Source organism: Talpa europaea, assembly GCF_964194135.1.
Source record: "Talpa europaea genome assembly, chromosome: 2".
NCBI lineage: Eukaryota > Metazoa > Chordata > Mammalia > Eulipotyphla > Talpidae > Talpa > Talpa europaea.
Genome location: NC_140068.1, coordinates 58,151,946 through 58,176,777, shown reverse-complemented (window position 1 = coordinate 58,176,777; position 24,832 = coordinate 58,151,946). Strand labels below are relative to the sequence as shown.

The window sequence follows — 24,832 nt, the reverse complement described above, 5'->3', positions numbered from 1 at the left end:
GTCAAAATTTAAGCTTAGCAGAATTATTCAATCTCTCTGTGGATCATTAATAAATCTGATTTTAAAACAACTCATAGGCAAGCCCAGTTATCTCAGGACACAAAGAAGATAACAAAAACTTCGTAACAAAAATTATATAATTTTGTTCCATATCACTTGATATGAAAATATACACACTAAAAGACAGATGACAAACAGAAAGCAAGAAAAAGCAAATAAAAACATATATATTGATAGATAAATATATTATACAAGGGCATGGTATACAGGAAGTGGGAAAAAAATCAGCAGATATTACTACATGGACTTATTCTGCTTCCTGAAAAGCAAGAGACAAATAATAACACTGAACATTTAAGGAGATTTTTTTAAAACTACATTCATAAAATAAAAATTGGGGGTGAATTTCAACATTAGAATCAGTTTTGAACAAAAAAAAATTCTTCAACTATCTGTTCTACACATATATATGAATTATATATATTACATATATATAACTAATATCTCACTAAGGCTCCAAACATACCCACAACAAAATTTATTTCCAAATTTCTATGTCTAACCCAGAGAAGTCTTTCTGGGGGGGGCGGGGGCCGGGGGGACAACAAGATGACATATGCATTGTAGAAAGTTTAGCTGCATCACTACCTTCTATCCACTAATACCTGTGCCAACAAGCACCCTACCTCCCTCTCAGTCATGACAATCACAAATGTCTCCAGATATTGTCACCCTTATCTGGGAAGTAAAATGGTCCAAATCTAAAGTATGTATTCATTCTTGTTTTCCAACCAGTTATCTATTGATCAACTATTAGGATGGCATTCCCCTCGGTGCTGGAGGCAAAAGAGATGACAATAGTGGGAATTTTGGACAAATAAGACATTACAATGGATTGTGAGTAATTTTATGAAGTTCAGAGACTGTAACGATATGTAGTGGGAATTATAATGAAAAAGATCAAGAGAAGCATTCCAGAGGAAGAGAAATTTAAGCATGGAGTTATATAGGCAAAACGAAGTGTAAATAGAAGGAAGAAGAAAATACAGCAAATTCAAGAAACTAAGACATTGAGCATACATATAAAATAGTTCTTATTATCCATCACCTGAGAAACTACAATGATAGAGAGACTATAAATATCACTGTGAATGAGACAAATATGGTCTCTGCTTTCATGGTACTTTTAATCTAGTTAAATAGGAATTCTTAAAATAACTAACAATCACAGTATGATAGTCAAATACTTTGGGGGCCAACAAAAGAATAGGAGGAGTATATGACACAGGGGAGTGTAGTAAGACAAGGCTTCCCCAAGGAAGCAATACCTAATTTGATAATCAAAGAATGAAATGGAGTAATACAGAAAAAGAGGAAAAAAATGAATCAAAAGGAAAGTTTTTATAAAAACACATTCATTATAAAAAATTTCAGGAAGGGGCGGATCAACATGGTGGCAAGGAAATGCTGCCAGTAAGATCTCCCATTAAAAAAAATAGGGAGGAAAAGCGGCAGGTCCCAGTGAGAACTGGGACACGGAAGATAAATGGACAACTCCGGCAAACTACCCGAAGAAGAAAGTTGCCATAAAAGAGGACTAGAAGGGAGGAAAGCTCAGGACCCTGCTACCCTCCCCCACTCACAAAGTCAGCACTCTCCGACCAACAGAAAGGAGGAAAAAAACAAAACAAAACAAAAAATAAAAACTGAAACAACCAACAAGAACAAACTATGCATCAAGCAGGACTGTGAGTGGAAAGGAACTATTTCAGCCACCACAACCCGTGAACTGGAGCTGTGGAGAACCCTGCAGGATTCGCCAGGAAGGTGAGCGAACTGCTCCAGGCACCATTAGAGAAAAACAAAGACTCCCGGAGACCTACACACAGACCCAGGCCAGCTGGTAAGCTTGTGCGGAAAAGCGTCGCGCGTGAAAAGGATACGCGGATGGCGGCTGCCCAGGTCCCCACGCCAGCGACCTAGGCTTGAGGGGAGACACGCAGGGGCCCTCACTGAGGTGAATGTCCCTCACTGAGTAATCAGGAACCAGGCACCCGGACACGGGAGCGGGGTGCAAAAGGCACCCTTTCTGCAGACACTGAACTGGGCTACAGCCCACATCCTGGACCTGAGGGCTTTGGAACTGAGTCCTGGGGCACGAAATTCGGGGCATGGGTTCCCCACGATGGTGGGGCACAAGGCAGACACAGCACCCCAAAGCCGTTGAGGCTTTCCCCACCACTCCCACTCTGTTCCCCTGTCCCACGGGGTGAAAAAAACAGCTCCCCAAGGACACTAGGAGAGATCTCTGGCGCCACCTAGCGACCAGAAAAAAAAAATCACCAACACCCCATAGAACAGGGACCTTTCTTCATTAAAGACTGCTTGAAACCAGCAGAAGGCTCCCTGAGGAGCCAGTGGTGAGCAAGGAAGTTCGCCCACGCCAGGCCCCTTCTGACCAGCAGTCCGAGCCCAGAGGGGGAGCGGGCACCCACGGCCAGGGAAGACCAGGTGGGCAGAAGAGTGTGACTGAGACTGGGCGCGCAGGGAGTGCATCCCGCATCGCCATTTTAGAACAGGGACATCTCTTCAGTAAAGACTGCCTGAAACAAGCAGAAGGCTCCCGGAGGAGCCAGAGGTGAGCTGGGAAGTTCGCCCACGCCAGGCCCGTTCTGGCCTGCAGTCCGAGCCCAGAGAGGGAGCGGGAACCCACCGCAGGGGCAAACTGGGTGTGCAGGGAGTGCGTCCCACATCGCCATTTTAGAACAGGGACATTTCTTCAGTAAAGACTGCCTGAAACCAGTAGAAGGCTCCCAGAGGAGCCAGAGGTGAGCTGGGAAGTTCGCCCATGCCAGGCCCCTTCTGGCCTGCAGTCCCAGCCCAGAGGGGGAGCAGGAACCCACCGCCGCAGGGGAGTGGGTCCCCATATCAGCATTTTAGAACAGGGACCTTTCTTCAGTAAAAACTGCTTGATATCGACAGATGGCTCCCGGAGGAGCCAGAGGAGAGTGGAGAAGTTCACCCAAGTTGCCGGTCAGTCCCAGCAACACAGTGTCCCAATGCATAGGGCAAATTAGAAAACAGACAGTAGGGAGTAGAAGAACCACACGCAACCTAGCAACTCCTCAGGAAAAAAGCACACCACAAAAATAAAACCACCCCCCAGATTGCAACGACAGTAACTTGGAAGAACTTCTGAGCCTTCCAGAAAGAGAATTTAAAATTGCCATGATTAAAAAACTGACAAAGTCATAAAGGAAAACAATGATAAGGGAAAAATAATCAACAATCAGAAGAATGAAATTGAGTCCCTAAAGAGGGAAGTAAAAGAAATGCAGGAGATCAAAGAATTAATGGAGGCACTAAAGAACTCTGGGAAAAGCAATGAAAGCAGAATAGATGAAATGGAAGAACGAATAAGTACTCTTGAAGACACAGAAATAAAAAGAACCAAAACAGAAAAGGAAAGAGAAGTAAGAAGGAAAAAGACCAAAGAAAGACTTCAGGAACTATCTGACTCCATGAGGAAAAGAAATATAAGAGTTATAGGAATACCAGGAGGAGAGGAGAGAGAGGTAGGAACAGAGAAAATATTCAAGGAGATAATTGAAGAGAGCTTCTCAAACTGGAAGAAGGAGCTGAAAATTGATACACAAGAAGCAAGAAGAACACCAAACTTTCATGAAGAAAGGAAAAATACAGCAAGACACATCATAGTAAAGCTCCCAAGAATCCAGGACAAGGAAAAAATAATGAAGCTGACAAGAGGGAAGAAACAGAAAACATTCATAGGCAAACCAATCGGGCTGACATCTGACTTCTCCGAAGAAACACTACAGGCAAGGAGAGAGTGGAGGGATATAGTCAACAGACTCCAAGAAAACACATGCCAACCAAGAATACTCTATCCCGCAAAGCTCTCCTTCCTCTATGAAGAAAGAATAAGGACCTTCCCAGACAAACAGAAACTCTGGAATTTCATTACGACTAAACCCCCACTCCAAAAAATACTACAAGGAGTCCTAAAACCAGAACCTCAGAGGGACAAAAAACAACAAAAAAAGGCCAAAAAAAAAAAAAAGTTATTAAAAGAATAATAAATAAAATCAAAGGAAAGACGAACACAATGGCAAATACAGATGCTAACATATCAATACTAACTCTAAATGTAAATGGACTAAACTCTTCAATAAAAAGACAGAGTCGCAGACTGGATTAAGAAACAAAACCCAACCTTTTGCTGTCTCCAGGAAACACATTTAGCTACAAAAGATAAAAATAGACTCAAAGTTAAAGGATGGAAAACAATCCTACAAGAAAATGGACCAAAAAAGAAAGCAGGAACAGCTATACTTTTATCAGATAAAACAGATTTCAAACTCAAGAAGATAAAAAGAGACCCCAACGATCACTACATTATGATCAAGGGGACAATACTTCAAGAAGAAATAACACTCATTAACATATATTCGCCAAACGAAGGAGCACCGAAATATATCAGACAACTATTGTCATCTTTGAAAACAGACATCAGAGAAAACGCATACGTAGTGGGAGACTTCAACACACCACTATCAACAATGGATAGATCAACGAGACAAAAAACAAGTAAAGACACTAAAGCTCTAAATAAGGAACTAGAGCGCTTGGGCTTAACAGACATCTATAGAACACTAAACCCAAAAAAAACCGAGTACACATTTTTCTCAAGCACACATGGATCATTCTCCAGGATCGATCACATACTGGGACACAAGACAAACATCAACAGATACACCAAGATTGAAATCATACCAACCATCTTTTCTGACCATGAAGGCATCAAACTAGAAATAAACCATAAAAAGAAGGCAAGGAACTCTCCTACCTCATGGAGATTGAAAACCACACTACTGGAAGACCACTGGACTAATGAGGAGATCAAAGAAGAAATTAAAAAACTCTCTGAAATGAATGACAATGAAGACACCAATTTCCTAAATGTATGGGATGCAGCAAAAGCAGTAATAAGAGGAAAATATATAGCAATAGAGGCTCACATAAAGAAACAAGAAAGAACTCAAAGAAACAACCTACTCTCGAAGCTCAAATATCTAGAAAAAGAACAACAAAAAAACCCCAAAAACCAGTAGAAGAAAAGAAATAATAAAAACCACAGCAGAAATAAATGAAACTGAAACTAAAAAAACAATCCAAAAGATCAATGAAACCAAGAGCAGATTCTTCGGAAAAAATCAATAAAATAGACAAACCCCTAGCCAGGCTCACAAAGGAAAAAAGGGAGAAAGCACAAATAAACAGGATCATAAATGAAAGAGGAGAAATCACAACAGACACAACAGAAATCAAAAGAATAATCAGTAACTACTATGAACAGTTATATGGGAAAAAGTTCAACAATCTAGAGGAGATGGACAAATTCCTACAACTCTACAATCACCCAAAGCTAGATAAAGAAGAAATAGAACACCTAAACAGACCAATTACAAGCAGCGAAATTGAAATGGTAATCAAAAACCTCCCCAAAAACAAAAGCCCAGGACCTGATGGATTTACAAATGAATTCTACCAAACATTCAGAGAAGAATTAGTGCCTATCCTTCACAAACTCTTCCAAAAAATTGAGAAGGAATAGACAGTACCAAACATGTTCTATGAAGCCAACATTACACTAATACCAAAACCAAACAAGGACAACACAAAAAAGGAAAACTACAGGCCAATCTCCCTAATGAACGAACACTGATGCAAAAATCCTCAATAAAATTTTAGCTATCAGAATCCAACAATGTATCCATAAGATAATTCACCACAACCAAGTAGGATTCATGACAGGGACACAAGGATGGTTCAACATCCGAAAATCAATCAACGTTATCCAACACATCAACAAAAAGAAATATAAAGACCATATGATAATATCAATAGATGCTGAGAAAGCATTTGACAAAGTGCAACACCCAATCATGATGAAAGCCCTTGAAATTCTTGGGATACAAGGAACATATCTCAACATCATAAAGGCCATACATGACAAGCCAATAGCCAGTATCATTCTCAATGGTGAAAAGCTGAAAGCAATTCCATTAAGATCTGGAACAAGACAAGGATGTCTACTCTCACCACTGCTTTTCAATATAATACTGGAAGTCCTAGCCAGAGCAATAAGACAAGAGAAAGACATCCAAGGAATCCAAATAGGAAAAGAAGTCAAGCTATCACTATTTGCAGATGATATGATAATATACATAGAGAACCCCAAAAACTCCACAGAAAAACTAATTCAACTCATCAATCAGTTCAGTAAAGTGGCAGGATACAAAATCAACACGCAAAAGTCAGTAGCCTTCCTATACACAAACAGTAAATCTGAAGAAGAAGAAATCAAAAAAACCATCCCTTTTATTATCGAAACAAAAGAAATCAAATATTTGGGAACAAATCTAACAAAAGAGGTAAAGGGCCTATACAAAGAAAGCTATAAAACACTGTTAAAAGAAATAGAAGAAGACACAAAGAAATGGAGAGACATCCCCTGCTCATGGATTGGAAGAATAAACATTATTTAAATGGCCATCCTTCCAAAAGCAATATACAGATTCAATGCTATTCCAATCAAAATTTCAATGTCATTCTTCAAAGAAATAGAACAATTATTGATGAAATTCATATGGAATCACCAAAAACCCCAAATAGCCAAAGCTCTCCTGAAAAAAAAAAAAAAAAGAAGGGAATGGAGGCATCACACTCCCAGACTTCAAACTATACTACAAAGCCATAATCATCAAAACTGCATGGTATTGGAACAAGAACAGACATACAGATCAATGGAATCAAATAGAAAATCCAGAAATAAACCCACAGATTTATGGTCAACTAATCTTTGACAAAGGAGCAAAGACTATGCACTGGAGCAAAGAAAGTTTGTTCAATAAATGGTGCTAGGAAAACTGGGTCGCTACATGCAAAAAAATGAAGCTTGACTACTACCTCACACCATGCACAAAAACCAACTCAAAATGGATTAAAGAACTAGACATAACACCTGAAACCATAAAATACATAGAAGGAAATATAGGCGAAACACTACGTGATATGCACATCAAAGACATCTTTACAGACACATCACCCAAAGCAGTGATAGTGAAGGCAAAGATCAACAGCTGGGACTACATCAAATTAAAGAGCTTTTGCACAGCAAAAGAGACAATAACAAAAACAAAGAGAAACCCCACCGACTGGGAGAACATTTTTGCACACAACACTAATGATAAAGGACTGATCACAATAATCTACAAAGAGCTTGAGACTCAACAACAAAGAAAATAATCCTGTCAGAAAATGGGCAGAAGAGCTAAAAAGAAACTTCTCTGAAGAGGAAATGCAAATGGCCAACAGGCATATGAAAAAATGTTCAACATCACTTGTAATCAGGGAAATGCAAATCAAAACTACCATGAGATACCATCTTACACCAGTGAGAATGGTACATATTAAAAAAACTAGCAACAACAAATGTTGGCAAGGGTGTGGAGAAAAAGGAACTCTCCTGCACTGTTGGTGGGAGTGCAAACTGGTCCAACCACTATGGAGAGCTGTGTGGAGATTTCTTGACCTACTAAACATAGAGCTTCCATATGATCCAGCAATTCCACTCCTAGGTATTTACCCAAAGGACACAGAAACATCAATTCCAAAGAGCACCTGCACCCCTATGTCTATAGCAGCACTGTTTACAATAGCTAAGCTTTGGAAACAACCCAAATGCCCAAAAATAGATGGCTGGATCAAGAAGATGTGGTACATATACACCATGGAATATTACTCAGCATTCAAAAAAGATAAACACATGCAATTTGCAGCAACATACATGGCACTGGAAGGGATCATGCTCAGCGAAATAGGCCAGAAAGAAAAAGAAAAACACCGTATGGTCTCACTCATAGCAGGAATCTAGAAAACTTAAATAAGGGACCAGAAAAATGAATAACTGTAAGAAAGTGAAAATCAAAATCAACAAACTATGAACATGAGACACTCTATGGGGGGTGGGGAGGGGAGGGATTGGGGTCAAAATAAAGGGGTTGCAATTGTATGGGGAATATAAAAATAAAATTTATTTAAGAAAATAATAATAATAAAGAAAATGTAACTAAAAAAAAATTTCAGCTTGTAGTTTTTACATTTAGTCTACCATTAGAAACTAAAAGTTATGACTGAACTTTGACATCAAAAGGAGACTTAATCTCCTTATTCTAATTTGACAAAATATGTTTTTAAATACTGTCTTCTGAATTGCTGTAAGCATAAGGGATTACAGGAGTCAGTAATAAGCCCTAATGTTTAGCTAATTCCAGTATGTCCCCATGCTAAAATTACAGCATTAACAAAATATACATTAAAAAATATATTTGTGCAAATTTTTAAGAGCAAAGTATTATGCAAAATAATATGCTACCTTTTTGAAAAGTGGGGAGTGGATAAAAAAATATTAATACATTATATCCAAAACAAATTTTGAAAAGATAAGTTAAAAACTAACAACATAACTGAGTGGGGGAAGAATTATAAATATGAAGACTCTCTTCAACGTATTTTGTAATACATGCTAAAATTTTTGTATTTAGTTAAAAATCAAAATTAACATAACATTGCAATCTACCATTAAAATCTACCCTTAAACTACCATCTCAAGCAAATTCTGCCATTCAACAGTAAGCACAAATTAACAATAAAAATGAACTATTCTTGGGGCCTCCCCTGGTGGCGCAGCGGTTGAGCACTGGTTTGCAAGGCTGCCCACAGCCTCTGCAGCGCCAGTTCAATCCCCAGCCACCGGCGAGGGTCCCACCAAAAAAAAAAAAAAAAAAAAAAATGAACTATTCTTAAAGTCACTGATATTTACCCCGTTGGAATTTAATAATTCTTTGATTTTTGTGAAGTCCTTATTTGTATTTATTTCTGTTTTCTCTGCTACCAATATATCATCATTAGCAGAGTCCTAGTTAGATATACAGTAACATCATATATCTACATCCAGATGAAAGTGATTATAAATTATTCATCTTAAGCTGTTTGTCAACAAAATTCAATGGAAAAGTGAATATTTTATTTATTTAGAAAAACAACGTTCTCCTTTTTCTTCTTTACACAAAGCAAAGGGAGAATACTGCTGTGTTCCAAAAGTTGATCAAGGGAACAAATTAAGCCTAAACAATGTCTATTTTCTTTCTTTCTGGGCACTTCACTATTACAATTCTTTGGAAAGTATTATATTTTTCAATAAAAGATAACACATTTTGAAAAAGACAGAATGATACTTCTCCTGTCTGCCAGGAAACAGAGCCCTTCTTCAACTGAAGACCTATCAAAATATGCAAGCAAATGTCATGGCAACAGAAGCTCTCACCATGGTAACATCATCCCTGCTACAGAGGAAAACCACTTTAATTCGTCATGTACTTCAAGAGAAGGCATTAGACTAATTCCAATTTTCATTTTACAACCTATCCATAATATTCAATATACCTGGCAAAAATAAAGATTTAATAAAAACAATATTTCACAAGAAAGCAATATTAAATTCAAAATTGACTCAATTTACATGCAAACTCATTAATGCCAGAGACATAAAATCAAGCTGACCCACCTTAGAGAAAGTCAAGATAGTGATGACAACATTTTAAAAAAATTGTATCATCATTATTTGAGAGTAAATACTTATAGGCTCAATATAGAAATAAATGTGCTGTATTTTACTAGCTACAGTATAGTTAACCAATGTCATTTTTGAAGTAAAACAGATACTTCCAATACCTTTATTATTACCTCAACTTTGTAATTCATCATATGTAACTTTTTATTTTAGAGCAATAATTAATGGCACAAAAATTCTTATCTAGAAACTATGTCTATATGATAAAGTAAAATCAACCATTATTTTTAAAAGGTTATAAATTAATCAGCTATTATCACAAAGTATCAAATCTTTATAAAACTTAGTAAACAAGTATTATCAACTCTATATATTAAATCAAAAGATCTAGTAGTTTCAAGTAGAAGATCTACTACCATATTAAAATGTCAAAATGTCCTTTCAAAATAGTCATTTAAAAATAAATACAAATATTCAATTTGTGGTGATAAACCACAAAAAAGTGCAATTTAAAAGGTCAACAAAACCATAAAATTAAAAACCTTACATATAAGAGTCTAATAAAACCTAACTGGTTTATGATATAGACTAATAACCAGATAGAAAATTCAATTTGAAAATTATCACTTCTATCCGATGAAATTTTTAACTTTATACCTTAGGATAAAATATAAACATTAAATAGTTAATTTTTCACTTAAAAAAAATACCAAAAATTTTTCTCAAAATATTTTAGTATACTGTCAATTGTAACTGTCAAATGTTAAAAAACACAGTTTGTGAATAAAGTAAGTAAGTCACCTTTAAATAAAAATGCTAGTTATTTTTTGGGACAACAGCAAATTACATATGGAAACCAAAAGGTACCATTGTCATAAAGAGAATAAATGGCTTCAGATATAATTTTGGCCTTTAACCTAAAAGTAAGGGGAAACGACTAGAGATTAAAGATCATTCTGGAAGTAGTATAAAGGAAGAACTGGGCAGAGACAAGTGTGGATGTTGCATGACAGTTACGGAGCCTTTACCCCAATGGCTCAGGCAAGAGGCAATAAATGCTCTGTCATATTAGAGCTGTGTCAGCAGTGATGGGGAAAAAAAGGGAATAATTTAAGAGATATTTAGGAAATAAAGCAAGACTTGGAGATGGATGAGAGGGATGAAAGAGGGCAGGGTTTCAAATATGACATCACAATTCTTCATTGAAGTAACTGAGGCAGATAGACTAGGAAAGGTTGGTTTGTACCATCTGCATTATTTGCTTGTTTGACTGTTTTGGCAATAGAGATGAAATCAGGTTTTAAGATATACTGAGTTTCTGATGTTTTTAATGCAATTACAAGGGTGATACTGGGGTAGGCAATTAGATAAATAAATCTGGACTTTATTAGAAATCAAGCCTGAACAATAGGCTTATAGGAGATAACTAAAGCCATAGGTTTTAAGGAAAGAGTGTGAGAAAAAATATAAAAGTCTATGACATGAGCCTTAATGAACTCCAAACTACAGTGGTTAATAGAAGATGAAGATTGAATGAGATAGAAAAGAAATAGCATGAAACTATTAATCAGGTCCTTTATATCACAGAAGCCAAGGAGGACAGCATTTCAAGAAAGTGGACAGTAGGAAAGGCTAACACTAGATGACTAAGATAAGTACTGAAAAATCATCTTCATTTTGCAATGTAAAGAAATCATTACTGGCCTTTCAAAAAAAAAAGCAGCTGAATAAAATGGTATTTACCTAAGGTGAAGTTCTTTTTAAAACACAATCATATCTAGATGTACAATAGATAAAACAAATTAATCAGGGTTGCTATGATATAAACAAAATGCTTACCCTAATAACCTGTCCCTATACATGGTTCCCTATAGCAATTCATGGATCTTAGAACTTTGGAAATTAGTGGTTGGAAACTATTCAAGTAGGTAAATCTTCAAAGTATCTTTTTAGCTGTGATTTTCTATAGTTCTGTAAATGCAATTTAACCTGTTTTGTTTAAATCAAGGAGTTCAAGACAATAAATGCAGTGCTTTAGTAAATATCGGATACTTGTACAGTAGTTCAGCAGTCCTCCCTCACCATGGGGACACATTACAAGACTCAGCAAATGCCTGAAACTACAGATAGTACCAAAACCTAAATATACACTGTATTTTCCAACACATACTTACCTATGACAAAGTTTAATCTATAAATTAAGCAAGAGATTAACAATAGCAAAAAATAAAACAATTATAATGTTGCAATAAGTGACTGTAGTGTTACTCTGTCACTCTTCTCCCGCCCTCTCAAAATATCTTCTTGTACACAATATTTAGAATCAAAGTTAACTGAAATGCAGTCAATCGAAACCACAAAAAATAATACTGCAGATAATTACAGGGGGTGGGAACTACTGTACATTTCTTTATAAACACAAAATACCTAAGCTTTCTTTTCTTGAATATACTATTAATTTTTATTTCCTTCTTCCTATAAAAGTAATAAGTATTTATGTTCACATCTCTGAAAAATAAAACATTAAATCAAAAAGTAAACACGTTCTTTTCTAAGTTGGTGTTTGCCCCCAACAGAATCATCATTTTAATATAGTATCTTTACCACTTTTTTCAATATTTGGCCAGGATTCAAAATAGTCTTTTTCCCAGCAGTTGTATTATCTTCTACTTTTTTCTTCCATTTAATTCACTTATTATAATTAATATAGTGGAACAGAATTAACTTCCAGAGAGATTTAAGAAATTAGCACTAAGTATACTTAGGTCAAGAAGTTCTTTCACAAGAAAATACACCAGTAATCCTCTACCTTTTGCCATTTCATTTGCCTTCAGAGTATTTCTGTGCTATCAGAGAATGGATTGCAGGTTAAAAAACCAAGCTTTGCCTACCCTTGACGAGGACTTCCTCTCCACTTTAAGCCACTCATTCAAAAGTCCTCCATTTACTTGAACTATTGGCTCAAGGAAGCCAACAGATGCAATACCACATTGTGAAAAATTAGGGGGATTTTCTGACAAACATGTTAAACATGTGCATTTATATCCACATATTTATTCATAAATATGTGCATTTATATTTGAAATCTTAGGAAAACAAGAATAACAGGAAAACAAGATATCAACAGAAAAGAAAAACAGGAGGAAAGAGGACAACAGAAAACAACATGTCAATACATTTTGGAAAGATAGAACATGGATAGAGAAGTTCACAGAGCGCAGAAATTGTGCAAAAACAAATACCAATACAAAGCAATGCATGCTGCATGCTGAGTTCCCTGGAATGAGTTAGGTTATAGTAAGGAAAATAGAAATGAGAAATGAGATATGTGTGTATGTGTGCTCATGCACATAGGCATGTGTACACACAATTGAGACATGATAAGAAAACAAGGACATTGATTGAAAAGCTATATTAACAGTGTTTAGACCACCTCCACCCCAGGTAAAAGGCAAGATATATGTTCATTCTGCACGAAAATGAAAGGACAGAAGATTCAGTCCAGAAGATTAAAGCACAAGAAAACCAAAACCTGAGGAGTTCAATGAAAGATTAACTGCTGAAGAACAGACCTTCACCCCTTAGCTCCTTGATTCTGAGAATACCAACAGCCAGGCAGATGCCACCAACCAAGAGATTGGTGGATTGGTCTCTGGGTATGCTGAGGAATTCTAGAGGAAAGAACTAGAGATTCTAACATTTGGATACCCCCCAACATAAAATAAAGTGTGAAAAACTTAAACACATTTTGACCTGATTAAAAAAAAAATACAGGTTACCTGTAATAAATTGTATTATTTCATTTTAGGTGTCCATCACTTACTCTGCCTGCAGTTAATTATTAAGGCTTGAGTTGATCAAAAGGTTTTAGACTCCCCAAAAGATAAATAAGAAATTACATTTAAAAATTTGGGGCCTGATTAAGGGTACTAAACTTCTCATTTAGATCTTACTTTAAATAGAAAATCTAACAGAGGAAGGTAATTTTTATATGCTACAAAAACAAACAAAAATTTCACTAAGTATTAGGGTCAATGAATATAAAAAAACATATCAAACTACCTATGGCAGGCTAAATAATGGACCCCAAAGATATCCAGTGAATGTCACCTTGATAAGGCAAAAGAGACTATGCAGGTGTGATCAAATTAAGCATATTGAGAGAGAGATAATATTGGTCTTGTTTTTGTATACTTTTTTTTAAGATTTATTTATTTATGCATACAAGAGCTGGGTTACAAGCCAGAGATGCAGGAGGTGAGAGGATTCACCACAGACAGAGTGGGAAACAGAACAGGCAGACTGACTGAAATACACTGCTGAGGGGAGCAGGGGCGAGTCAGGAAAGGTCTGCTGCACCATGTGGGTTGCTCCCTGGCCAGCAGGGGATCGAACTCATGCTACAGTGGCTGCAGATAGCTTCATAGGTTGCGCCACCAGGGAGGCCCTACTTTTTTTTTTTTTTTTAAGAAAGATTTTTTTTTTCTTACACCATTGTTCATTTTTGTACAATATTTAATTTCTCCCCTCAGGTGCAATGCCCATAAATCTCACACCACCATATCACCCATGAATAGGTGAAATTATTTTTGACTATAAGTGGAACCTACATGCAATTACAAGTGTCTTTCTAAGAGGGAAGCAGTGGAAAATTTTACACAGAAGATGGCAATGTAACCACTGAAGCAAGCTGTCTTGTTGCTAGTTTTGAAGATGGAAGAAGGGAGCACAAGTCAAGGAAAGTAGAGCTCTAAAAGCCAAAAATGGCAATAAAATCAATGGATTTTTTGCCTTGAGCAACCAGAGGGAACATGGGCCTGCCAACACTTTGATATCAAACCAGTGAAACTGATTCTTTGACCTCAAACTATAACAGAATAAATGTGTGTTATTTTAAGGCACCAAGTTTGTGGTATGTGTTATAGCAGCCCTCAGAAATTAATACAACTTATCCTAAATAAGCAGTCTTAAAAGTAGAAATGATGGAGATGATTCAATACTAAAATCCAGTAACTGTTTTGCCCTATTGAATAGCATAACAACACTTTTGTTGTTGTTGAAAAGGTAAACATTAGCAAAGTCTTAGATATAAAAGCTAGAAATAAACTACCTTTCTCCATATAAAGTGAGAGAATGAATAAAACTGGAAGAGAATTAAATTTCTCATGGTGTGATGCACTGTCATTTAATGTTCTGGTTCCTGGACCATCTAAAACCATACCCACTCTCATCATTGGAAGCTACACCTGTCTGTAATCCGCTCACTTCTTACCTCCTCATATAGAAGGCACAAAGCAGCTGAAAAGGAAAATTAAGGTCTTTCTTTGAATATGCAATAGCAATCATAAAAGGTCATTATACCTGGTAAAGAAAAGGAACTGATGACAATGTATAAACACAGTACTTTCAATCCCAAAGAATTACAGTAAGGAAAAAACTTGTTTTTTTCTTCTTTGAAAACCATAAAAAGAAATCATAAATCAGGAATTATTAGAAAAATATCTTAAACTCTGCTTTCTTTAGCATAACACTGTAACTAGTATTTGATAATTTTATTAAAGCTTACTTATTTAGCAGAAATTTCTATTTTCATTTCCTAAAAGAGGTAGAAAAGTCATAAATCTCTGCGTAGAAGTTAAGTACAGTCTCTCCAGGGGCTCTGGCGTAGCAAAAGCTTGAAAATGGAATACAAAGGACCATTTCTGTAATGGTGACCAAAACTGAGGACACATTAAGTCAAGAACAGAAAAATCAAATTGAAATTGCAAAAGCAAAATAATGAAAATAAATAACAAGGTACAAAGTTGAATATAATGAAACTTTACATTTGAGTGAGAAATTTGCCTCATGCTTACCACAAATGGATTCGTGCTAAGTGGAGCTTATTCTAAATAGCAAATAAATATAATTTTATATGCAGAATATTCTCTAGAAAATTTAATACAAATAAGTAGGGATGCAAAAGAGTCACTGAATTAAATAGATTGGATAGACATGTGACTAAGAGCCATATCCTTCCTACAGTCAGATGCCAGTCTATAAACAGCAGTCCCACCAAAGGGCACACTGCAAACACTGTAAAAGGTATTTTATAGGGTAAAAATTAAGAGGAACAGAGTAGATAAGGGTGTACCTTCAAGAAATAAAAAATTAGGGCCTCCCTGGTGGCACAAGGGGTTAAGATGCAGTCTATGAAGCTATCCGCAGCCACTGCATCACAAGTTCGATCCCCAGCCGGCCAGGGAGCAACCCACATGGTGCAGTAGACCTCTCCTGACTTGCCCACTGCTCCTCTCAGCAGTGTATTTCAGTCAGTCTGCCTGTTCTGTTCCCTACTCTGTCTCTGGTGAATCCTCTCACCCCCCACACCTCTGGCCTGTACCCCAGTTCTTGTATGCATAAATAAATAAATCTTTAAAAAAAGAAATAAAAAATTAAAGAGGAAATTATCATGAGAAATTATAGATGAAATGTATCAAAAAGATAGAAATTATTAAAATTTCATGGAAAATGCAAATGAACAGCCAAAGAAAAACTAATACTAGTACAGTATAGTGCTCTTCTACCAATCAAACTTCTATCAAAATAGGCAGGTGTGAAATATTTTTCTAATGAAAGGTATCTTTTGTAGATATACACTAAGAATCTATTGTGCTAAATTAATAAGACACTGACAAATATCATCACTGATGAACAAAATGTGATCTTTTTCGTGCCATTCCATATACTGAACAATCTTAATAAGTTAAGAGGTAAAGTGTGTAAAAATGAAAATTCTATTGAAATGATAGCCAAGAAAAAAAATAGAAATACATTCATGCAAGAGTGACAGCATAAACTTCATAAGAAATCTATTTCATCGATTGCAAATTGATGTCTAAATTTCCATTCAAAATAAATTGCTTTAGGAAAAGTAAAATAAGTATTCTCTTTTATTAAAAATTCTTTACCTGATATACTTTCACAGAAACTGACAATAAGAAGGAATGATTAAATATTAGTTTATATGACATACATTAATCATCTAAGATCATCACATAATTTCCGAGCTAAACTCTTAAGAGTTATATACATTTTACAGATGATGAACTAGAGTCAACAAGATACTTAGTGGTTTGTCTTAACCAAAGGACCTTTCCTAACCCACTGGGAAGTCTCTGAAGAAAATATGCAAGTAGCAAAGCTCATGTTATTGTTTCATGAAGAACTAGTGTTTGCATTCTGGATGTTGTAAAGAACAAAAGAATGTAAAGAAAGTCACGCAAATTTTCTTTAGTAAGATATAGCATATATTAGATTATACATATACACATGCAACAAGGAAAATAAAGCAGTTTTAAATTTAAAAAATGTTTGCCTACAGTGGTAAAATATAAAATCTGTCAAGTCTAAAAGATTAGTGAAGAAAGACAAGATACATTTTCATTTAAAAAAAAAAATCTGTCTAGACCTAGTATGCCAAACACTATCCTAGACACTGGACATTTAAAGATAAATAAGAAAGAAAAGCATTAATAACCTTAGAGAAGCCCATAGATTTGTGAAATAAAAAACATTATCAATGGATACCTTGTGAGGTGGTCACTACTTCTTAAGTGTCATAAATAAAAGCATGTTCAAGATCTTTCTTACTTTGAAAATAATCATTTGAGTGACTTTATTTCTAAATCTATTTGGCAATTAACTGTAACAACTATCAAAGAGAAAAGTTAGAAAAGAACATTAGGTTTCACACAAAACAATGACCCATAAGTCTTATAAGCTGTACTTTATAATACTTTATTAGTAGTAAGCAGCAAATCATATATAAAACAGAAAACCAAGAAAGAGCAGCATAAATACATTCTGTAGAAATAGGGAGGGAAAAGAGAAAAAAAAAAAAAAACAGCAGAAAAATATTACATTCTAGGAATGCCACTTTGGGTGCTTTGTTTTTTAGGATAAGTCATGATATTTTAATTGACTTTCAAAATCATGGGAACATAGCAAGAAGAAACAGAAATACAGTGTGGATAAGGGGAGCAAAAGAACCAAGGAAGCATGCGATCAGAAAGCCAATGCTTAGTCTCAGAGATGAGAAAAAGGTTAAAACCTGAAAAGAGCTCAGCACAAAAAAGTGCTACATTGTAGCCACAGTGGACCCAAACCTTAAAGGAAGAATCCAGAATCCAGAAGATTCCTAGAGTTCCTATCATGTACATTTCTAATCATAGATACAACACGGAGTAGATGCAAGTGATTAGAGAAAGCCTCTGTTCTAATTCTCAAGAGCCAAAGTTCCTCTGGCTACCTTCAACCAACTTTCTTTGTTGCCAATTCATTAAACATGTTGTGAGCATGAATTACTGCTACAATCATCTATCTGCTCTGTTATGACCTGAATACGGTTAAATAAACCCACTTTGTGATATTGTTTTGAAAAGGTTATTTTACATCATTTAAAATTTTGTTGCATCTTTTTATAAATCAAATGACTGCTCAAAAAAAATTTTTTAAAAATCATGTGCCATCACCATAGTTATCCCTTTTGCTCTTTCCACCCGTTTTGATCCTTCTCCATCCTCCTCTCCTGCAGAATGTCTCTGATTTATAGTTGCCTGTTGATTTTGATTTTTAATTTATTATAATTACTTTTTCCCCCTGATCCCTTATTTGTTTCCTCTACATTCTGGTGGGAATCTCACAGGGAATACACCTGAGAGGAGAAAGCATACATTGTACAAAAATGAAGAATGATGTAAAATATATATAAAAGAAAAAGAAAAAGAAAAATCATCAGCATGTGTAATGTATTATTTAGAACTTACAAAATTTTTCCCATAATAATATGGAAATACAATATAATCTTTTCACATACAAAAAAGAGGGGAAAATTGTAAGAAATAAAGTAGTAAAATTCTTAAGAAATTATTACACCCAGATCTAAAGGTACATTTAAAAATTATTCATATCTATCTATGGATGGATGGATGGATGGATGGATGGATGGATGGATGGATGGATGGATGGATGGATAGATGGGTAGGTGGCTGGGTGGACGGGTGGGTGGACAGAGTGTTATTATTAATCCCAGAATGCAAGAAAGGATCAACATAAGAAAATCATAGTGATCTGCAACATAAATATTATAAAAAGGAAAATGGCATGATAATCTCAACAGACACAGAAGAGGTCTTTAACTATCAAAGCTTTTTAATATGGGGGGGGCGATTAGAAACATACATTTTTTTTTTTAATATGACAAAGGACATCAAACAGAAGTCTACCAAAAACATACTGCATGGAGAAAATTCAGCCTCATTTTCAAGTTGAGATCAAGGCATAAATATCTGCTCATCCAATCAGCTATTGTTAAAGCCAATACATAAAAATTAAACAATCACTAGAACTAAGACTGTATAGCAAGGTGGTTGAACCAACTACTTAAATTAGCAGTGTGGCAATCCACAAGGATCAAACTTTTTAAAGACATCATTTTTTTATAAAAACAGAAAAAAAATCTAGATATAAATAACCTGAATAATTAAAGTCTAATTCAAGAACCAGAAAGACCTATACTTTATTCAAGAAGATATTTAACATTGTAAACATGTTGATATTCTCCAAATTAATCTAAATTCAAAGCAATTCAATTAATTTCTTAACAAGAATTGTTGTACCCTGAGAAACTTATGTTGAAACTTACATGTTAAACCAAATGTTTAAGAAAATCCTGGCCAAAAAAAAACATGACTTACCAGACAGTAATTACAAAGTCACTGTTAATAAAGTCATGATGCATTTTTGCTTGAAAAAACAGAAAAAAATACATCACGACTTTTCCAACAACCCAATAGAATGGAAACAGACTAATAAGTCAACTGATTATACTAGACATCCCAGAAAGAGATTCACATATTTTTAAGGACACCTGTCTTACACATATGAAAAATGTTATACATGTATGGGTCTGAACCATGAGTTTAACACATAGTTGTACAAATTTTATTTCTTTTAGTCTAGGAAGATTAGACCTAGAAATTATTGACATTCAAAGATTTAACTTCCATCTTCCTAAGATAGTATTTTGTACAATTTATGTCCCAGGTCTCTACCTTTCCTCCATCATCTCCTCAAACACAAAAGATTGTTCACTCACTTTTTGGGGGAAGGAAGGATATGGGAGAAAGACAGAAGTCAATCACATGTCAAATAACATCTAAATTTGCATAAAAGCAAAGTTATACTATTTATGTGAAGCATGTAAAATACTGTGTTTAATAGTATGCAAAATATTAGTTCCATTCCATTTTCTCCAAGCACCTAGCTTGATGTCTCTAAATATAACTTCACAACTAGCTCACACCCTAATTTCTACGACAGAATTAATGAGGCAAAATGCTGCATGTGATGAGGTGTAGCAAGTGAAATATAACTCTATCTACAGTGTACTAGGTCTCGTATTTGAACATGCATCAAAGTCACTTGGAGAGCTTATGAAAGCATAAACTGCTGGATTCCATTTCCAGAGTTTCTGATCAGCAAATTAAAGGTGAGTGGCACTTATAACTAGTATCCAGGGGATGCTAATATTCCTTGTATCGGGTACACTTTAAGAAGAATTGCTCTACAGAGCAGCAGTTCTCAAGTGGGGACAATTTTGCTCTCAGGAAAATCAGCAATATCTATGCATATTTCTAGTAATCATAACCTGGAGGTGGGGAGGTGGCAGAGGTAGTACTGACATCTAGTGAGTAGAGACCAAGGATGTCACTAAACATCCTACTATGCACAGGAGAGCTCTTCGTAGCAAAGAGTTCTCTAGTCAATAGCATCAGTGGCCCTGAGGTTGAGAAACCCTACTACAGAGTAAATCACAACTTACTATAAATATATTATCTGACTATTAAGTAGGTGAAAGTTCTTCAGTGAATTTCAAAAATGTTGACATGGAATAAATATTCAAAAAATTCACTTTTTCTTCAAGTATTAATAACTCTGAATTTTACTCATCAATAGCAAAATGAAGTTTTAGAAATACTAAGGCATAAAGGTATATTTGGCTATAGTAGGAAATTAGCATTTATGTAATGCTATTGGTAATTTCTAATTTATATTTCAAACATTTGACAAGAATCTTAAAAAATAATATTACAAGACTGAACTGAGAATGAATAGCTATGTTTAATCTTAAGCTAAGTAAAAAGCAACCTGTCATTTTAGTATATTGATATATTATATTGATATATATTCGGTACAAATATTTTATAATGAATAATTTGTTTCAAGGAAAAGCAGTACCTACAGCAGTAATCAACCCTAAATGAATATGGCTGAAAGAAATGTACAAATGTATGTGTATATATGTAAATGTGTACACACACACACACACACACACAAACTTACTCCAATGGGCTGAAAAATAAGTCCATCCATTTCATGGCTGACTTCTTTGGCAAAATTTCCTTCAAGCAGCTAAAAAAAAAAAAAAAAAAAAAAAAAAAAAAAAAAAGTATTTTTTAGAATTACAGTAATCAATACAAAAACTATCCTAACTTTTGTAAGTTTTCTAAAAACTTAAACCTTAAGCTTCAAGAACTAAAATATGAAATGGGAATAGGGTGATACAGAGGGACCTAAGTTAAAATATTATGAGGTTTTTTTTTTTAATATATTAAGATCTCCATTCCATAGCAGACGAGATATTCTTGAATAATAGTATAAAGTCTGGGAGCTCCCTGATGGCGCAAGGGGTTAAGCACTGCACTATGAAGCAATCCGCAGCCTCTGTAGTACAAGTTCAATCCCCGGCCCACCAGAGAGCAGCCTAGATAGTGAAGCAGACCTCTCCTGTCTCACCCACTGCTCCCCTCAGCAGTGTATTTCAGTCAGTCTGCCTCTTCTGTTCCCCATTCTGTCTCTGGTGGATCCTCTCACCCCCCGCACCTCTGGCCTGTACCCCAGCTCTTGTATGCATAAATAAATCAATCTTTAAAAAAAAACAAACTATGGTCTCACTCATAGCAGGAATCTAGAAAACTTAAATAAGGGACCAGGAAAAAGAATAACTATAAGAAAGAAAATATCAAAATCAACAAACAACTATGAACCAGAGACACTCTATGGGGGTTGGGGGGCAGGGAAAGGAGGGATCGGGGTCAAAATAAGTGGGTTGTAATTGTATGGGGAATATAAAAATAAAATTTAAATAAAAAAATTAAAAAGTATAAAGTCTAACTACAACAACCAAAATGATGAATAAAATATTAAAAATGTATTTTAAAATGCACTGCTGAGCCAACATAAAAAGACAGGTTAAAAGCAAAGTGAAAGTAGAAACTCTGTGACCTAATAAATAGAATGCAAAATACACATACACAAAAAAGGAGATGGCAGAGAAACTTGAGTGGGGATTGGCAGAGAAGGACAGGAGGCTGGGGATGCAGCTGAGATTTTGTTATCATAAACTAGTTCAGAAATGGGGATTGTAATTCAAAACTACATATTCTATGTTTTCCCCAAAACCTCAAGCAGATAATTTAACCTTTGTCATTCCTTTTTGGTTTTGGTTTTTTAAATCAATTTTTCAAGCAGAGAATGCATTACTAGGGATACATAGTACAAAACACAAATAACAGTTTTTTTAATGCCATTTCTGACCAATTATAGGTCCAGTGCTCTCTCATTAGTTCTGAGCAAGTGGTTTTTAATGCTCCTCTTCACAGATTTTTATTATTTTGAAGAACTGAACATGAATATCACTGATGGAGGCTCTAATCATTGATTTCTACATTTCAGGGACAAAAAAAGAACACACTGTCAGAGTCAGGTAATGTCATATTATACAGAGTCTGTCCAGTGAGCAGAACATTCAGGACAGTTCTAGGATTCAAATATGTGTATCTAAAATGTTGGCTATGACTGTGACTTATACATCTCTTTTTTTCAGTCACAATCTCTTGTAACTACTACAGTTGGGGGGAGATTTGCAAACCAAAAGTAACAACTAAATTTCAAGCATATTTCACTTGCAACAAAATCTGTGATTCTCCTCCCAAACTGTGACTTCAGCTTCTCTGCCATTTCTTTTCTTCAAAATTTGTAATTTCACTAAACTGAAGGCAGTTCAGTAAAGAAAAATAAGAGCAATCCTAGTTTCTAAGTGTTTAAGAGATATCCATCTGTCTCTAGCCTGGAAAAGCTATGTCAGAGGCTAGTGTGGAGGTACCAAACGTAAATGCCTACAGGTTGCCAGGTCCTAAATCTGAACAGGACTGCCTATGACAAATTAGGGACTTCTGAGAGCTATGAGGAGCTAGAGAGGGACTCCTTATCTACAAGTAAATTCAATGTTTTAAGTACTATATGATGTTAACTTTCATGATGCCTACAAGTTTATGACTTCTGATTAATGTGGAACTACGTAAAATAGTCATTTTAGAGTAAGTGTGTTTAATAGAGATGTTTAAGGAATTTGAGGGACTAGAAAAGCAATTACATTTTCCTCCATGAATCAGTTTTATTCAAATGTTAACTGATTACTAATTACATATCCATGACAGTGGAAAAAGAGAGAGAGGCCAGGAAGAGGAAGAGAGGTAACACATCTAACACTATACATCAGGTACTGTTCTAAGAACACTTCATATATTACATCATTTTAGCTTCATACCAATCAAATGAAACAGCATTCAATATTATACACATTTTAAAGTGAAGTTTAGAACTTGCCCAAGGTCACAATGCAAGTTACTGGAAACCCATATCATTCAGCTTCAGAATCCATGTTTGGATAAAGAATCATGATAGGACAGATAAAAACAATCTGATACAAAACAAAGCATAAGTTAGGCAGAAAACACATGGAATTTATTATCCCAAGAACTTGAGTGGAACAAAAATATAAATTGTAAGATAGGTTTAAGAGTGGTTAATTTAAAAGAATAAACAGAAACTACTATGAACAGCTATATGGAAGCAAGTTCAACTATCTAGAGATGAACAAATTCCTATAACTCTACAATCACCCAAAGCTAGATAAAGAAGAAACAGAACACCTAAACAGACCAATTACAAGCAGCGAAATTGAAATGGTAATCAAAAACCTTCCCAAAAACAAAAGCCCGGGACTTGATGGATTTACAAATGAATTCTACCAAACATTCAGAGACGAATTAGTGCCTATCCTTCACAAACTCTTCCCAAAAAATGAGAGAGAAGGGATAATACCAAACACGTTCTATGAAGCCAACATTACACTAATACCAAAACCGAACAAGGACAACACAAAAAAGGAAAACTACAGGCCAATCTCTCTAATGAACACTGATGCAAAAATCCTCAACAAAATTTTAGCTATCAGAATCCAACAATGTATCCATAAGATAATTCACCACAACCAAGTAGGATTCATGCCAGGGACACAAGGATGGTTCAACATCCGAAAATCAATCAACGTTATCCAACACATCAACAAAAAGAAATATAAAAACCATATGATAATATCAATAGATGCTGAGAAAGCATTTGACAAAGTGCAACACCCATTCATGATAAAAGCCCTTGAAATTCTTGGGATACAAGGAACATACCTCAACATCATAAAGGCCATGCCAGTATCGTTCTCAATGGCGAAAAGCTGAAAGCATTTCCATTAAGATCTGGAACAAGACAAGTATGTCTACTCTCACCACTGTTTTTCAATATAATACTGGAAGTCCGAGCCAGAGCAATAAGACAAGAGAAAGACATACAAGGAATCCAAATAGGAAAGGAAGAAGTCAAACTATAACTATTTGCAGATGATATGATAATATACATAGAGAACTCCAAAAACTCTACAGGAAAACTAATTAAACTAATCAATCAGTTCAGTAAAGTGGCAGGATACAAAATAAACACACAAAAGTCAGCAGCCTTCCTTTACACAAACAATAAATCTGAAGAAGAAATCAAAAAAAAACCATCCCTTTTATTATCGAAACAAAAAAAATCAAATACTTGGGAATAAATCTAACAAAAGAGGTAAAGGACCTATACAAAGAAAACTATAAACACTGTTAAAAGAAATAGAAGAAGAGGGCCTCCCAGGTGGCGCAGAGGTTGAGCGCTGGGCTGCGAAGCTGCCCACTGCCTCTGCAGCGCCGGTTTGATCCCCGGCTGCTCCCGGCCACCGGAGGAGGGTCCCACATGGCGCGC

At 35.5% G+C, this 24,832-nt stretch overlaps 1 protein-coding gene across 3 annotated transcripts in view; it reads right to left on the bottom strand.

Annotated features, from left to right (window-relative positions):
• The window catches only part of RNGTT (RNA guanylyltransferase and 5'-phosphatase), a gene marked incomplete at both ends in the record, with an annotated part of 240,335 nt that overhangs the window by 103,133 nt on the left and 112,370 nt on the right, over positions 1-24,832 (bottom strand). For 2 of the 3 annotated variants that reach the window (XM_084228320.1, XM_084228322.1), the window contains one exon: positions 21,041-21,109. The exons of the other annotated variant lie outside the window; for it this stretch is intronic. In XM_084228320.1, coding sequence (XP_084084446.1) covers positions 21,041-21,109 — 69 coding nt within the window. The remainder of the gene's footprint in view (positions 1-21,040; positions 21,110-24,832) is intronic. 3 annotated transcript variants of the gene reach the window in all.